This window comes from Bidens hawaiensis, unplaced genomic scaffold (assembly GCF_021521415.1).
Source record: "Bidens hawaiensis isolate Kalapana, Puna unplaced genomic scaffold, B.hawaiensis_p1.1 tig00002343_1, whole genome shotgun sequence".
NCBI classification, from domain to species: Eukaryota; Viridiplantae; Streptophyta; class Magnoliopsida; order Asterales; family Asteraceae; genus Bidens; species Bidens hawaiensis.
This window is the reverse complement of record NW_027491127.1, coordinates 1,335,903-1,354,066: the sequence shown is the minus strand read 5'-3', so window position 1 is coordinate 1,354,066 and position 18,164 is coordinate 1,335,903. Positions and strand designations below refer to the sequence as shown.

The 18,164-nt window shown below is 44.8% G+C and overlaps 1 protein-coding gene across 1 annotated transcript; it reads right to left on the bottom strand.

Moving 5' to 3' along the window:
• Positions 1-1,195: 1,195 nt before the first annotated feature.
• On the bottom strand, positions 1,196-16,469 carry LOC143619010 (thylakoid lumenal 15.0 kDa protein 2, chloroplastic-like). The gene is made up of 7 exons (XM_077091051.1): positions 16,438-16,469; positions 16,104-16,327; positions 2,236-2,339; positions 1,973-2,063; positions 1,567-1,635; positions 1,380-1,489; positions 1,196-1,293 (listed from the first exon to the last, which is right to left on the bottom strand). The coding sequence occupies exons 1-7, from the start codon at positions 16,467-16,469 to the stop codon at positions 1,201-1,203; spliced, it is 723 nt and encodes a 240-aa protein (XP_076947166.1). The 3' UTR covers positions 1,196-1,200.
• Positions 16,470-18,164: the final 1,695 nt, after the last annotated feature.

Below are 18,164 nucleotides of genomic sequence, written 5' to 3'. Positions count from 1 at the left end.
GAAAAAAAGTTATGTTATTTTTTATAGTTACAAAAAACACTTAAAAACTGTAATTGTACTTATGGTTTATTCTCAAATGAATGCACGTGGTGGCTGGAGGGAAAAAAAGGGGGGGGGGGGGGGTTGTGGCATGAGAGCTTGAAGCGCTTTCAATTACGTATAGTTTATAGTTATGAGTTTATATATTGTCTATATTTAAATAAAAATTTTTTTAACTAAAACCCAACTCTGGCCCACCCGCCCATGCTTTTCTTGCTAAAACATTATTCTTATATATACTTGCACGAGAACATGTGCTCTAAAACTCTTCAAGAATTATTTTACTCCAATGGTTAACTTTGTAAAAACCTCCACGTAGACTCTAAATTTCTTTAAAAATCTCCTATCGGAGATGATCTAATACAATCCTAAATTAAGGTTCGCATGGGTCTCATAATGGTACCTTGTCTTCCTTGTAGCAAAACTGTCAAATTTATTTTAGTTTTTGTAATAGTATGTTGTATGGGTTTCACATTATGAGATTTGAACGTTTTGAATTTTGAAACTCTATTTTCTTTATTTTTTATAACAACAAATGCTTCACTTACTCTATTTTACACGTATAATACTAAACTACATATATATGTCTAGTTAAATATGGGACCTCTCATCTAAAAGGCAGGTGTCTTTACCAAGTGTGCTAGCCCACATTGACAATTTTAAAACTATATAAAAGATGAAAAGTTTAACATGATTAATTTTTAATTAATATTTAAAGTAAACGAAATTCGAAACTTTGTTGCAAATTTGGAAGTTTGACATAAACTTTGGTGCAAATTCGAAACTTTGGTGCAAACTTTGGTGCAAATTCGAAACTCTTGTAGCAACAACTAACGTTTAATCAACATAATGCTTCAAAAAGACCCATCAAGACTACCTGATACTAGGATGCTCACGGTCCGGTTTGGCAAAAACTGGATTATTGGTACCAATGTACCATCCAAGTTCTAAATTCAGTCATGCATTTTGACTTGTATGGTCAATAATCAAGTTACAAATCCAATATCTGTAATATTTACTGTTTAATTACACATCATTCATCATCATCATCATCATCATCATCATCATCGTACTCGGTACATCCCACCAATAGCAAAGCTATGGTAGGGTCTGAGGAGGGTAAGATGTAGACATCCTTACCTCTACCCATAGTATAACCACTTATTTTACCTCTGCACAATTATTTGCTCCCACAGGTTCTCTCAAACAATTAGATATTTCCATTACTGCAGCTTCAACAGATGCATCCTCTCCCTGTTACATTTTTTAAAACTTCTTTACTCCATTTATAAAAGAAATTCAACAATTCTCAAACGAAAAACTCGATAAAACAGTTTAACCTTCTCTTTCCAGTAAAACATGTTTCCATATTTCCCAGCCAAACGACTCCAAAAACTACGCGGTATATCCAAATCCACCGTCTCACCCACATTAAAGTTCAAAATATTTCCTGCCCAGGTTTTAAATAATATATTATTCATCCAATATAAGAATTTAAGTGCAGGGTTTGGTGTATGAAACAATTACCAAAAGTAGGATCAGCTACAAAAACAATGGTTCTATCATCCACTTGCCAGAAATCTTTAATTGCTAACCCTGTAGATTTGTCATACATTGCAGGCTTAAGTTAACATACAAAATTAATACAAGAATTCACTTATAAATATTTAAAAAACAATGGTTCTATCATCCACTTGCCAGAAATCTTTAATTGCTAACCCTGTAGATTTGTCATACATTGCAGGCTTAAGTTAACATACAAAATTAATACAAGAATTCACTTATACATATTTAAAAAAACAATGGTTCTATCATCCACTTGCCAGAAATCTTTAATTGCTAACCCTGTAGATTTGTCATACATTGCAGGCTTAAGTTAACATACAAAATTAATACAAGAATTCACTTATACATATTTAAAGCAACTGCGTACCAGGTGTATCGGGGTAGTTCTGAGCTAGAACTCGGAGCTTGAATCCGGTATCCTTTTCAATAGAATCAATCTCCTTTGCAAGTCTTTTCTCCTAAACATTATGTCACAAAAGATGTTAAAACAGATTAAATCTCTTTACATTAATGATCAAACAATCAAGTTATAATTTTATAAGTTTGGACGCATTTGATGCCAAATTGGTGGTATATGCGTTGTTATCTGAATATGCAGTGCTAACTTGGTTAAAGAAGAAAGAATGGTACCTGACCATCTGAGAGGAAACCTGCGACGTCAATAACTGTGGTGAATTGTTTCGGAAGTAATTCTGGTTTGTTAACTCCAACTTTTGCCTCAGCAAATCCAACTCCTACATAGTTTAGGATTTACGCTCTGCACACTGATTCAAGAAACAGAAAACAAAAGCAAATCCTAACAATTTCATATTACTAAAAGGCCAATGCAGGCAAACGAGCTGAGCCGCTCGAGATCGGATCAATAAAGAGCTCGAAACGAACCCGAGCCTCAAATATAGCTTGTTTAGTTATGGAGCCTGAACTCGAGCCTTGTATGGGAAACTCCCATAACGAGCCTCCTGTATTTGTAATTTTTAACTCTCTTGAACTTCTATGTATTAATTTCACACTACACAATCGAGCTCGAGCCAAGCTTTGGCTCGTTTAAGATACCACACATGAGCTCGAGCCGAGCTTAGCTTGGTTAAAGTTTTTATCATATATATAAAATAATTAATAAACATATAAATTAATTTGTAAATAATAAACAAGCCGAGCCAAGCACGAGCTTGAAAACACGACTCACGAGCCAAGCTCGAGCTTAGGGCCGTTAAAGTTTTTATCAAATATATAAAATGATTAACAAAACATATAAATTCATTCGTAAATAATAAATGAGCCGCGCCCAGCTCAAGCTTGAAAAAACGACTCACGAGCCAAGCTCGGGCTCGGCTTGGCTCATATACAGTTATACGCCCCTAGGCAAATGAATCGTAGTTCTAGCAGGATTTTCAAGTGAATCAATACTATTAATAAGAATCTACAAAATTTGCATAATGAACAAACAAACATTAACGAACACAAACGGACGTAAACAAGTGTTCATGAACACATTATCAAAAGTTCACAAACACAAGCAACAAACATTAACGAACACAAACGGACATAAACAAGTGTTCATGAACACATTATCAAAAGTTCACAAACACAAGAAACAAACATTAACGAACATAAACGGACGTAAACAAGCATTCAAGAACACATTATTGAAAGTTCACACACAAGCAACAAACATTAACGAACACAGACGGATGTAAACAAGTGTTCATGAACACATTATCAAAAGTTCACAAACACAAGAAGCAAACTTTAACGAACATAAACGGACGTAAACAAGTGTTCACTAACACATTATCGAAAGTTCACAAACACAAGCAACAAACACTAATGAAGAGGTAGGTCCCAGCAGAGCCCAGTTGGACCCGCAAGACTCACCTTGAAGAGGGACGTCTGCGCAAGGACCAACTAGTTCCGCAGGACCAACCATGCTCAGAGATGAAGACCTTACGCGCAGTACGCCAGCTGTTCCCGCAGGAAAAGCCTCCCAATGGTGAAGTACCCCGCCTGTTCCCGCAGTTGCGGATACAAGCCATCAGGGAAGGCTACCCGCACTAATAGCAAGGCTACACGCACAAGGCACTAACTCTCAATAATTCAGTGTCACCTGAAGAAGGAGCAAGGCGGGAATACTCCCGCCCAAATGAGCCAGTCCGTAAGCTTCTGGAAGATCTTTTGTACTATACCTGCCAAGGTATGGACAAAATAGACAAGATCTGACTAAAGCAGCCCATGAACCAATCACAGGGTGACAGCTCACCGACAACAGTACGAGGAGCATGCTCTAGTACAAAATGTCACTATCAGCCGCTGCCTACCCACCAACTCCCATCGGGCACGTACACAGCCCATGGTTGGTGAAAAAGGAATAGTACACAGCCGGCCATGTCACTATCAGCCGCTGCCTACTCACCAACTCCCATCGTGGCATGTGCGTAGCCTGTAGTTGGTGGAAAAGGAATATTATACAGCTGGCTGTACCTGCTTGGAAACCTACCTTCGGCTATAAATACTCCAACACCTTGGAACGGTATCAGGATCTGGTACTATCATATATCATCTGATATTATCTTCACTAGCTATTTCTCTTAATATACACTTATATTCAGAACAATCTAGTCTGATTCTCACGCCGGAGGGTGGTCACAAGGAGGAACCCCCCCTTCTCAGTGACAAGCTCACGGTGTCTGTTTTGCAGGTCATCTGAAGAATAACCATCTTTGCCGGAACTAACCCTCGTGGGAAACATCTATTTAACCCCCAGATTATCCGTAATCTGCCCGGGGTCACTTAGTGTTTCTTCATTGGCGCCATCCGTGCATAAAAGCTAGAACTAATTTTCTCAGTTTTTTCAAAACCTCTGGAAAGATGGTTAAGGTTACTCCGGTGCCAAGGCTAGCGAGTGACCAAGAAACCCCGGTAACCACAACCCCAGCTACTGGGGGGAACACCGGCAAGTACACAAATTTTACGAACACTACCCCGGTTACCCAAGCCGGGGCAAGTGCAGTAAATAATCATCCCCTGGGATTCATTGATACCCAGGTGGAAAGACAACAGAAGAGGCTCCCCCGCCAAACACTTGATCAAGTTAAAGCGTGGGCGGAAGCACGTTAGAAGGAATTCCAAGCTGAGTTGGATGAACGCTTACGTTCACTCCAGCAGGCTGACGAATTCGGAAGCACTCGACAACAGCTCAACATGAGCAATGAGTGCGAGTACTTGGACGATGATTGGGAGGAGTCCGACAGTGACGCAAACCCTCGCCATAGGGCGAAAGGGAAGCGCAAGGAAACGGACTTCCAACCAAGGAATTTTGGAGAAACCTTTAAACAAAGTAACGCGGGGGGAAACCCACGTGACTTCTCCAAAACCTTTAGACCAACTGTTGCAAATGCGGGAACGTCCAAATTTGCAAGGGACATTGCTGAAGCAATCGCCCCGAAGAGTGCCAAACAGATGTCCAACATCGGCACTTATGATGGTATATCCGACCCAGACGATCACTTGAACAGATTCATAGTGGGGGCAACCGTCAGCAACTGGACGGAACCCACGTGGTGTTATATGTTCCAGATGACGCTGGTTGGAGCGTCCAGGGCATGGTTTGATCGTTTACCGGTCCATCACATCTATGATTGGGCGGACTTTCAACACAAGTTCAGCCAACACTTCAGTCAACAGAGGAAATATACTGAAGAGCAGTGGACGATCCTCAACTGTGTTAGAGAGGAGGATGAATCCTTACTAGACTTCATCACTCGTTTCAACTTGAAAAAGCTGAGTCTGGGCACGATAAGCGAAGATCTTGTCCGCGCCGCTTTCATCCAGGGCACCGAATACCCAGAGCTTATCCGCACGTTGACAGGTAAGGACGGCATGCCATCCACATGGGATGCCATCATGACGGCGGCCAAGCGCTTTGCCGAAACGGAGAAGCAACTGGGTAGGGATCTTCCCCAGAATACACACCTCTACACGCAGAGGACTAGAGAAAACAACGTTCGGACCGCCCGGCAAAACAAAAAGAGGAAGCTAGGTATTTGGCAGTCAAGGGTAAACTTTGACACCTCATCCAACTCTCGCCCTCTAGTAGGCGGAAGGGATAACACGCACCTATCAAGCCGAAAACACCGGTGGACGCCACTCACCAAAAGCGTCACGGAGATATTTGCCACCGAAAAACTCCCATGGCCAAAAGCTCCAATGATCTGGCAGCGACCTAATGCGGATCAGAGCAAATCCTGTGACTTCCACGGGACAAAGGGTCACAACACTGAGGAGTGTACATCCTTGAAGGATATTGTTGAAACATTCGTCAAGGATGGAAGACTTGCACACCTTGTGGCATCAATCAAGAATGGAGGGTGGAATGATAACCGATACAAAGGCAACGGACGAAAACCCGTTGACATCAGCATCCACATGGTTCATAGTAACATCAGAGGAAGAAAAAGACGAACGACAGAACCATGTGCGTGTAAGAAAGCTGAGGTGCGCTTCCTGCCAGGAGGACCCAGCAAAGAAGGCCCAATCGTCATCAAAAGCCAGCTGGGGCACTACATCACTTCCCGCACTCTTGCTGACAACGGCGTCTCGTCAACGGTTATGTACAGGCAGTTCTTCGACAAGCTAGACGACGAAGACAAGGAACGCCTGGAAACGGTCTACGCCTCGATGGAAGGGTTCGACGGCAGCACGAACACCCCCTGGGTATCCTATCTTTCCCCGTCATTCTCACGGACGGGAAACACTCCCGCACAGAAGACGTGGACTTCGTCGTGATGAGGAAGCCACACCACACATACGACATTCTCTTCGGGAGAGACGGGATGGCAAGATTCAATGCCGTGGTATCTTCAGTCCACGGCATGATGGGATGGCCAACAGCTGAGGGTGTAGCGATGATCACCGGTATTCCCCAGGTATGCATCGCATCTGTCTCATCTAAACCCAAACCAAAGATGGCTAAACCAACCATCACCGAACCAGAAAAATGGGCCCTCAATGGCAAAACCCTGACCAGGTTGTTACCATTGGCCCAACAATCACTGATCCTACGCGCACCTTACTCAAACGCTTACTAAAGAAAAACGCTGACATCTTCGCGTGGACACCAGCTGACATGACTGGTGTACCTCGAAGTAAGGCAGAGCATAAGCTCAAGTGTGACCCGGCTTTTACGCCAGTCATTCAAAAGCGCAGAGTAATGGGGGCGGAACAAGCTAACGCGTGTAGAACCCAAGTCAAGGAACTCCTTGACGCGGGCATCGTACGCGTTAGCAGATATCAAACATGGGTTGCAAATCCCGTTATGGTACCGAAGTCTAACAAACAATGGCGCATGTGCATAGATTTCATAGACTTAAACAAAGCATGCCCCAAAGATTGTTATCCGTTACCCGAAATTGATCTTAAGGTAGATTCGTTAGCACCGTTTCGCCTTAAATGCTTCCTTGATGCGTATAAGGGGTACCATCAAATCCACATGGCCATAGACGACCAAGACAAAACCGCATTTCGGACACCCGATGGCACATTTTGTTATCAAATGATGCCATTCGGACTTAAGAATGCAGGGTCCACATACCAACGCCTGATGGACAAAGAGTTTCATGCCCGAATTGGGAGGAACTTGGAAGTCTACATGGATGATTTGGTCGTCAAAAGCCCTGAGCCAGAAGCGATGTTGAAAGACATCGAAGAAACTTTCAACACACTCAGAAAGATAAACATGAAGCTCAATCCGAGCAAGTGTTCCTTTGGGATGGAAGAAGGGAAGTTCTTAGGAGTCATCGTTACTAAAGATGGCTTCAGAGCGAACCCTGAAAAGGTCGAAGCCATTATCAAAATGGAATCACCTACTACCATCAAGCAAGCTCAGACACTGAATGGACGACTAGTTGCACTTAACCGCTTTTTGACAAACCATGCGGATAGGTCGTTCCCATTCGTGTCCACATTGAGAAACTGTTTAAAGAAAACGCACTTCCGCTGGACACCAGAAGCGGAAGCAGCTTTTCAGGAAATTCGGTCACGCTTGATCGAACTCTCAACGCTCACAGCACCAGAAGTGGGGGAGGAATTAATCTTATACCTCTCCTCCACAGAGAGAGCAACCGGGGCAGTCCTGCTAGTAGAGCGAAAAGGCATCCAGATGCCAATCTACTATGTTAGCCGTGTCCTAACAGACGTAGAAACCCGGTACTCTACCCTGGAAAACTTAGTCCTAGCACTTGTACAGGCTTCACGCAGGCTAAGACGATATTTCCAAGGTCACCCAATCACCGTTCTCACCAACTTCAAACTTGCAAACATTCTGGGCAAACCCGAATTGTCGGGACGCCTAGCCAAATGGGCAATAGAATTGGGAGAATACGCGATAAAGTACAAGCCGAGACCAGCCATAAAAGGCCAGGTCTTGGCCGACTTTATTGCGGAAGTCCCCGCTTCGCAGGAGAAAGAGTGCCAGGAGGAGGCTCAACCCTCCCCAGCAAAGGACATCGATGATGTCTGGCGACTCTACACTGATGGAGCAGCCAGCAACGAGGGTTCAGGCGCAGGGTTGAAACTAACCAACCCAGCAGGCCAAGAATACACTTACGCTATTCGACTGGATTTTCCAAGTACGAATAACGAAGCGGAGTATGAAGCATTCTTGGCCGGGCTGAGAATTGCGCGTAAGATGGGAGTGAAGAACTTGGAAGCCCACGTGGATTCCATGTTAGTAGCCAACCAAATAAACGGGACGTACACGGCCGTGAACGACACAATGGCCCTGTACCTCGCACAAGCAAAAACCCTTATGCGCGATTTTAACGATTGTAAAGTCATACACGTCAAGCGTAGCGAAAACAAATCTGCGGATGCGTTAAGCAAGCTTGCATCATTAGCCTTCACCCACTTGGGAAAGGACATCCGCATTGAACTCCTTGGAGCACCATCAGTCCCGCACAAGGAAATCTGTGTCATCCAAACCGGCACAGAAACATGGATGACACCAATAATAAATTACCTTGCGGCGGGTATACTATCAGAGTCAAAAACACTGGCAAGAAAAACACGTTGTAAAGCACTGAACTATCAACTCATCGATGACATCCTTTACAGACGTAGCTTTCTTGGCCCACTCCTAAGATGCGTAGACAACCAAGATGCTGGTTACCTCCTAAGAGAAGTGCACGAGGGCATCTGTGGAGTACACGCAGGTCCACGCGCTGTTGTAGCTAAGCTAAACAACGCGGGATACTTTTGGCCGGGGATGCATACGGATGCGCTGGCATACATCAGAAAGTGTAGGGCTTGCCAACTCTACGCACCCAACACGCATCGCCCGAAGAATGAACTTGTTCCAGTCACCTCTTCATAGCCATTTCAGAAGTGGGCCATCGATGTGACAGGCCCATTTCCCACAGCAGCAGGAAACGTTCAGTTTCTAGTGGTAGCCATCGACTACTTCACCAAGTGGATAGAAGCAAAACCCTTAGCCCAAACAACCGCAAAACATATTAAAAAATTTATTTGGGAATTTATTATTTGTCGTTTTGGACTTCCACAGACTTTGGTGAGCGATAACGGCACCAACTTTGCTGACAAGAAGCTACAAAAGTGGCTGGAAGAACTTCAAATCACCCACACCTTTACCTCAGTGGCGCACCCGCAGGGTAATGGTGAGGTGGAAAGAGCAAATAAGAGCATCGTCGACGGCATAAAGAAAAGACTCTTGGAACACAGATCCGGCTGGGTAGACGAAGTTCCACACGTCCTTTGGGCAAACAGAACGCTGAAAAAAGCCTGTACGGGAGAAACCCTGTTCAGCCTCACTTATGGTACTGAAGCCATGGTCCCGGTCGAAATTGGTTTACCCTCACCAAGGGTCTTGATTCAGCCAGAAGACAATGATGCGGAAAGACGGTTAGACCTTATGTTAACCGAGGAACGCAGAGACTTAGCCGGAGCGCGTGAAGAAAACTACAAGCGACAAATGCAAAAATACTACAACACGCGGGTAAAACTCTGCAACTTCAATGTAGGAGACTACATATTGCGTAACAACGAGGCTTCGAACCAAGAGCGCCCAGGAAAGCTGGCCCCGGTCTGGGAAGGACTATACATTATCAAAGAAGTTTTGGGAAAGGGCGCATACCGGCTCGAAAGGCTCGATGGCACTCCCATCCCAAGAACATGGAATGGAGCTCAATTACGCAAATGTTACATGTAGATCAATTCCAAACTTGTAAAGAAAAGGCCTAGAGCCACTTCTAATGGAAATGATTCTCCTTTATCACATTGTGTTGATAGCCTTACCTTTATACTTATGAACTTCCCACACTGATATGCCGGTATTCACCGCATAAATATGGGAAGAAGTAAGTCGTTGCGTGTGGAAGGCGGCAAAACCCGCATAAACACAAAAAACGGAAAAAATTTCTACGGAAAAGGTGAGGAAAACCTTCACGCAGGTCAGTTATAGGTGAAGTTTGGTCATCCCACTAAATAAAAGTGACGGTCTTACCCGCACAATCATGATAGAGGAAACTGAACATTAACCTATTGACAACCGCGCGTCGAAAGGTTAACTTATTCTAAACACTTAGAAAATTTCTAAGGAAAAGATGAGGAAAACCTCCACGCAGGTCAGATATAGGTAAAGTTTAGCCATCCTACTAAGTGAAAGTGACGGTCTTACCCGCACAATCACGAAAGAGGAAGCAAAACTTTAACCTATCATCTGCCACGTTGAAATGTTAACTTATCCAAAGTACTTAAGAAATTGCTAAGTTAAACTAGAATATGCATGAGCAAAACATATAAGGTTTACAAGGCAAGGCATTAACAAAAGATTTATATTCCATAAAAATTTAAGTATTACAAGAATGGCCGGGCACATACCCGCATACAAGAATATAAATCTATACAAAAATAAAAATCTATTCCAACGGTGGAGAGGGATCTAAAGGCTCAAGCTTCAGGACCACTCCCACTTGAACCCGCACCATCAGTTGAGTGTAGCGGTTCAAGGAAAGCCTTGAGAATAGCTAGCCCATCATCTGCAGCAGTAATCTCGTTCACCTTCTCTGCCACCGGATGCGGGAAACCAGCATACTGGTTCATTGCTTGGTCATAAGCAGCTTCAGTATCTACGTCATATAGAGGGAAGTTGGAAGGCGGGATGCCCTTCTCAACAAACCCTAGACCAAGCAGGAAGCCAGTCTTTTCCCCATCCTCATGAGAAGCGTTGAGGGCTGCGCTCATGGCATCGTCATAAGATGTGTTTGTAAGAACCCGATGCACAACCTACAAAACAGAAGTATATCAAAAACTCTTCTAAGTGTAAGGAAAAGCGTAAAGAAGTTATGAAGCTGCACATACCTGCGACAACGCTTCTCGTAGAAGCCATTCCTTGGTAACCAGAGCCTCCCGGAGGGCAGCTTGAGCTTCATCACGGGCGCGTTCGGCTTCGTTTTTAGTAAGGTTGGCAAGCAACACATCTTTAGCTGCAGCTTCTTCAACGCCCTTTAGCTTACGCTCAGTGTGGTCAAGCATGCCCCTATGGTCCAAGATCTCTTGGAGCTTCTTGGCGTCTTCCATGGCCAAGGCATCATGAGCCTGCTGGAGCCTCTCGAGTTTGGCTTTAAGTTCCTCATTCTCGGTGCGTAGAGGCTCAGCAACAGCTTCAGCCTTGGTGGCCCTCTCAGTTGCGTTCCGTGAAGTTTCCTTAGCCAACCGAAGCTGTTCGTTAACAGCTTGGGTAGCCTTGGAACGGGCCTCCAGCCGGGCCTGAACTTCAACCTCAAGGGCCTTGAAGGCCTTCTCCTTTTCCGCAGCAACGGCGGCGAGCCTCTTATTCTCCTCCCGGATAGCCCGCGCCTGAGCCACCTCCAGGCTACGCGCCGTCTTTAACTTGTCGTTTTCACGACAAAGCAGCTCGATGCGCGGCTGCATCCGGGCAAGGAGAATTCTAAGCTCATTGGTTAGCCTACCCTCCTGGTAGCTAGCCATTGCCTCCCCCAACGCACCGCTTGGGGTGGCGTGGCGCGCCCATTCGACGCAATCCGCAGCAGTCCGGAGGGTCGTTCCCCGGCGGATACTCCACCGAGGAGCGTACACCTCGTTGGAATCACGAATTGCAATAAAACAAAAAACAGTTAAGAGAAAAAAATGATAAAAGGGATATAAGGCCAAGATAACCCCACGCACCTGTAGGGTCGACAACAGGCCGATAGCCACCAAACCCATCACCTGAACCTAAGGGATATCCATCCAAAAGGTCAAGGAGACGGGAAGGAGGCAAAGACTGGCTAGACGCCACAACCCCGAACATACCTGAAGGACCGGCCGCGGTCGCCGGCGCCGGAGGAGGCATGGTGGAGGCCGCCGCGGTAGAAACCAACGGAGGTGAACTCACCAGAGGTGAACTCACAACCGTGGCAGTCGCCGCGGAAGAACCCGCAGAAGAAACCACCGCCGGCTCAGTGAAGGATTCCGTGAAGATGGCACTGACAGCCGGCGGGGATGATGTTACAGTTGGAACAATTGCCTCAACGGGATGAGCAACTGAACCAATACTGCAAACAGGCGTAGCCGCCTAAGTCATCGCCTCGGGTAGGTTGACCAAACCTACCGTCATGGGTCCAGAAACGCTCCTCCCCGCTCCACTCTGGAATGCGGTAGCATCCACGCCTGCACGAAGACAAGATATATAAGTATAATGGCAGAAAGATATGCAGTTAAGGCAAATGAAATTTATACTTACGAGTTCTCTTGAGCTTGAAGGATCGGATAGGCAGGGACGAACCCGATGGAGCCGGCCTCTTCACGCCGGTCACCGTCGTTGTACTAGGCTGCCCGGAGGTGACAGCTATCTCAACCTCTGGAACAGTGGTCTCACCACCACCAGGGTTCCCCGCCGCCTCCTCGCTTTTGGTCTCCGAGTCAGACCGGTTCCCCTGATCGGCAGTGGAGGCAACCTTCGCCTTACCCTTCCCGCCAGCAGCCTTCTTCCTCGCGAAGAAAGGACCATCTGCGGATTCCTCATCAGAAGATGACAAAATTAGAGGAATTCCAGCAGAGGTTTGAGCATTGAGAGGGCGAGGGTTAAATAATCCCTTACCTGGCCGCGTGGCGCTCAGAATTTCGTGGCCTGGCGGGTAGGCCTCCACAAACCGATCCGCCGTTTGCTCAAGGATGGGCAACTCGTTCTCGTCAAGAGCACGAGTACCCAACCGAGCGGGACCACCGCTCTCCCGCGGCTGCAGAAGAGACTGCAAGTTGTTTCCCTCTGAAAATAAAAAGAAAGAAATGGTTAGAACAAAAACCTTAAATTAGCGGATAATATGAAGCATACCGTAAGGGATAGAGTTCAAACCGTATTCGAGGACGATGGGAATCTGTGGCGCCTCTGCCCCAGCATCTTTCCACACCCGGCTCATGCCGAGCATCACCATCCCAGACTCCGCAAAGCGGTAAACCGGAGTCTGGATCCGGGAGATCTTGGAAAACCATTCCGCCTCCTGGTAGTTGGAGGCGAGAAGGCTGGGGAGTGCTCTCCCGTTCTTGAATGTCATCGCAATAGGGACGACACGGGCAGAGATGTAGAAGAACTCCCGCTTCCAAGACCGAAGACTGCGCTCGGTAGCACAGATCTTCAAACCCTTGATCCGGGTAACCAAGGTGTACCAGCCTTGGATGCACCTCCAGGAGTAGAAGGTCATCAGGCGGTCGACATGGGGCTCCACACCAAGAATGAGGCACACCCATTCAAAATGGCGGATCTTGGCGATCGCCATTGGGTGTACCTCCGTCAGGTGCACACCGTGTCTCTCCAAAACACGGTATACAAACTTCGTCAATGGGAACCTGAGATTCCCATAGACGAAGAATGCAGCATATACCCCTATCTTGCCTTTGGGGGCATCGTACACCGTCTGATGAGACGCAGGAAACTCAGGCTCAAAAGGCTCGAGCATGAACTTCCTGACGATGTACTGATAGAGGTCGACGGGAAGAGCACACTGGCACTCGCCAGCAGTACTCTTATCGTCCTTGTCAGAAGTGGACGATGGGTTCTCGATATACACGTCGGACTCTTCGGCGGTGACTTCTGGATCATGAGTAGAAGACATGTTTTAGATGTAAAGAACGATTTCAGGAGAATGCTTGACGGAAAGTTAGAGTATTCGCCGGAAATCGTCTAGAAGAAGAAGAGAGAAGTGAGTGTGGATTAAGATGAACCCTCTCCCCCTTTATATACTCATCGCAACGAATGCGATGAATTTAATGCGGAAGAGAGAGGAAATCGCAAGTGCAATGAAACTATGACACATGGAAAAAGCAAGCTGGCAACAGCTGTTGACAGGACGCGCGCCGTAAACTTCGCACCCACGCGCCCGAAAACTCGCGCCCACGCGCCTGAAAAAGCGTCTGGAACGACCATATACTGTCACGTCGCCATAACTTTCTGCACGTTCTGAAACTGTCAGAAGAAACCGTCGGACGACACTAACGTCCCTTCAACAGTTTGGACTGTTCTTATCCATTCACCAACTCTTCGAATTTCAAAATAAAAAAAAAAATACAAAAAGATTCAAATATTCAAAAATAAGAGGAAATATACCCCCTTACCTTGGTGCCCAAGAAACCGTAAGACAAATGCGGGTACAGTGTCAAGGCGAAACCCTTCACATACCTAGCACCTGCAGGGAATGGAAGCCAAGAATACATTGGAAGTAAAGAAACTAAAAGACTTCTGGACCGTGCTTGCGAAAAGAGAAATAGCACCTCCACATAGCGGGAAAGTTGAGAACTAGCTTGTTTGAAACTTCAAGGCGGAGTTGGTGGTTTAACATAACTGATCACTATGTCCGAAACTACCAAAACCTCGTGAAGAATCTATACAAGTGAAACTTAACGCTCCCGATGTGTGAAGGGGTTAAACACCTACCCGCATCACAACCAAAGATCAGGCAGAAAAGTCGGGAATTTCTGCGAGTGACATTAGGAAAACCGCGGGAAGAATCCCCACGGAAAACCTTAAAACTAAAAAGCCTTTCCAAAACCCCTTGCTTAAGTCCAAAAGTTCACCTCACTTATTAACAATTCATGAGAAGAACATTGGACTGAGGGGACTTGAAGAGGTAGGTCCCAGCAGAGCCCAGTTGGACCCGCAAGACTCACCTTGAAGAGGGACGTCTGCGCAAGGACCAACTGGTTCTGCAGGACCAACCATGCTCAGAGATGAAGACCTTACGCGCAGTACGCCAGCTGTTCCCGCAGGAAAAGCCTCCCAATGGTGAAGTACCCCGCCTGTTCCCGCAGTTGCGGATACAAGCCATCAGGGAAGGCTACCCGCACTAATAGCAAGGCTACACGCACAAGGCACTAACTCTCAATAATTCAGTGTCACCTGAAGAAGGAATGAGCAAGGCGGGAATACTCCCGCCCAAATGAGCCAGTCCGTACGCTTCTGGAAGATCTTTTGTACTATACCTGCCAAGGTATGGACAAAATAGACAAGATCTGACCAAAGCAGCCCATGAACCAATCACAGGGTGACAGCTCACCGACAACAGTACGAGGAGCACGCTCTAGTACAAAATGTCACTATTAGCCGCTGCCTACCCACCAACTCCCATCGTGGCACGTACACAGCCCATGGTTGGTGAAAAAGGAATAGTACACAGCCGGCCATGTCACTATCAGGCGCTGCCTACTCACTAACTCCCATCGTGGCATGTGCGTAGCCTGTAGTTGGTGGAAAAGGAATATTATACAGCTGGCTGTACCTGCTTGGAAACCTACCTTCAGCTATAAATACTCCAACACCTTGGAACGGTATCAGGATCTGGTACTATCATATATCATCTGATATTATCTTCACTAGCTATTTCTTTTAATATACACTTATATTCAGAACAATCTAGTCTGATTCTCACGCCGGAGGGTGGTCACAAGGAGGAACCCCCCCCCCTTCTCAGTGACAAGCTCACGGTGTCTGTTTTGCAGGTCATCTGAAGAATAACCATCTTTGCCGGAACTAACCCTCGTGGGAAACAACTATTTAACCCCCAGATTATCCGTAATCTGCCCAGGGTCACTTAGTGTTTCTTCAACTAACGAACATAAACGGACGTAAGCAAGTGTTCACTAATACATTATCGAAAGTTCACAAACACAAGCAACAAACATTAAGGAACATAAACGGACGTAAACAAGTGTTCATGAACACATTATCGAAAGTTCAAAAACACAATGAAACGAGCATGACATCCGTTCACTTGTTAACCGAACAAACATAAACGAACTTCCCGCCGAACAGTTCGGTTCGATTACAGCTCTGAACTAAAAGGCAAATGAACCGAAAATCTAGCTGAATTTCCAAGTGACTTAATACTATTAGTATGAATCTACAAATTCAATTAATCTAAGTAATATGACTAATTTACCTCAATTACCAGAAGATAATTTCAAATTTGTTACTGAATGATGTAACGTATAGTTACCTGAAAGAGTTACAGTGAGAGCTAGGGTTCCGGAGAGTGCAAAACTCAGTGAATTGGATTTGAATTTAGAAATTAATCGATCAAATTCGTTTGATTTAGGCGTTGAAACAGATTGATGTGAAGGTGAAGATGATGATGCTCCGGTAGCAAGTGCATTAGTAAAATGGTTTCGAAATCGGAAAGAGTGAAGTTGAAAACCGCCATTGTTAATAATAAAGCTTATTCTGGAAATTATTAATTGTAAGCTTTATAGTTTATTGCTAGATGTTTATGGATAGGATGATCACCGTGGACATCTCTGGAATCATGCAATAATCTAAAACGCAGTAATAACCCTTTAAGTTTAGCTTTCTCATTATTTGTCATTAAATTGTACCAAGTTACATTTTGAGCACAAATTTAACTTTCAGAAAAATGTTGATAACTGTTAAAATCGCATAAAACTCTTATATCTAATGAGAAAAGGGGTAGGCGGTTATGTAACCACCATCTGCATAACACTTAAAGCAAAAGATACAAGTGTATTATGCGGTTCTCACAGGTATTAGTATTTTTTTGGTTATCATGTGAATGTCTACTTATATGTCTAAATATTTGGCATTATCAACCATAGCCAATAGTACCGGTTGCTCTTTTAGACCTTTACTTGGGGTTGGTTTTATGATGTAAGAGATCTGTACTGAGTCGATAGTCACAGAGCATACTGATCCAAACCTTGGGTAAGGAAGAATAGGAACCGAGGTATGACTCTAATGTAATTATATATTATGTTAAGAATGTATGATTTTTAAGTTTGACTAATTCAATTTGTCAATGTTTAAATTAGGAAAATTGGTTTTTATTGGTCTCAACTATTTTATTTTTGCCGGCACTGGTCTCAACTATTATTTTGGCTGGCAACGGTCCCAACTTTCATATACGTTGAATCAATTTAGGAATTTATGTTTGTATAATGTTTAAGTATAAAACGTTCGTTATAATACACAGCCGGTCCACGTAGGATGCCCATGTCATCTGATTTTGACAACTAGGACGACACATTAGATTTTACCTAACGGAGTTAGTACTCCATTAGTCGCGGACCGGTGGATTCAACGTATGTGAAAGTTGGGACCGTTGCCAGCCAAAATGATAGTTGGGACCAGCGCCGGCAAAAATAAAATAGTTGGGACCAATAAAAACCAATTTTCCTTTAAATTATAACTTTTGGTATCTCAGATTACAACAATCGACTTCAACAGACTAATTCTCTGTATGTTTTGAACAATTTTTGACCCAATGGGAGATAATTGTTGACAGGAAAGGCAGAAGTAGCAAAAACTTTTCTATGGCAAGTTTGTAGATTGAATCGATGACTTCAACACAACCCTGTTTATTCTAGACGTGCATAAATGGGGTACTGTTGAAAAACCAGAACCGGTTCGGAACCGGGTTTTTCACACCGGGTAGGAAATGGCACCGGTTCCAGTCAGGAACCGGTTCGGTTCCCGACCCGAACCGATGCCCCGAAATGCCAACTTTTAGGAACCGGGACCGGTTATTACGTAAAAACCGGTTCCGCCGGTTTTTTTTGAAATTCAAATAAACTAGCCGTTACAGACCGGTTCCAACGGCTATATAGCCGTTTTTGACCGTTGGAACCGGTTTTTTTTACTATATTAAGCTTAAAACACACTATAAATAGCAATGTGTTGTGTGTTGTTAGTTAAACCACTTTCAAAACTATATAACACACTCTAACTCACAATTAAGGTTACACCGACAAGAAATGACAACTAATGACGACGTTGTTATGGTGATCGAAACATCACGATGCCCCGATGTTTGGGTTCATTACGATTTGTGTCTCATGACCGACTCACAAGAGATGGCTCGTTGCAAATATTGCTCGAAGTTTCTTAAAGCAGGGTTCAACTCGACATTACGAAAACATACGGATAAGTATTGTCGAGAGAAAAGAAGTTTGGATGCTATAAAAGCGGAAGTGGGAGAGTCGTCCGGCTCTACAACCCAAGCATTTACCGCAGGTGATAACGCTTAATCGTTGTAGAACGCCGGATT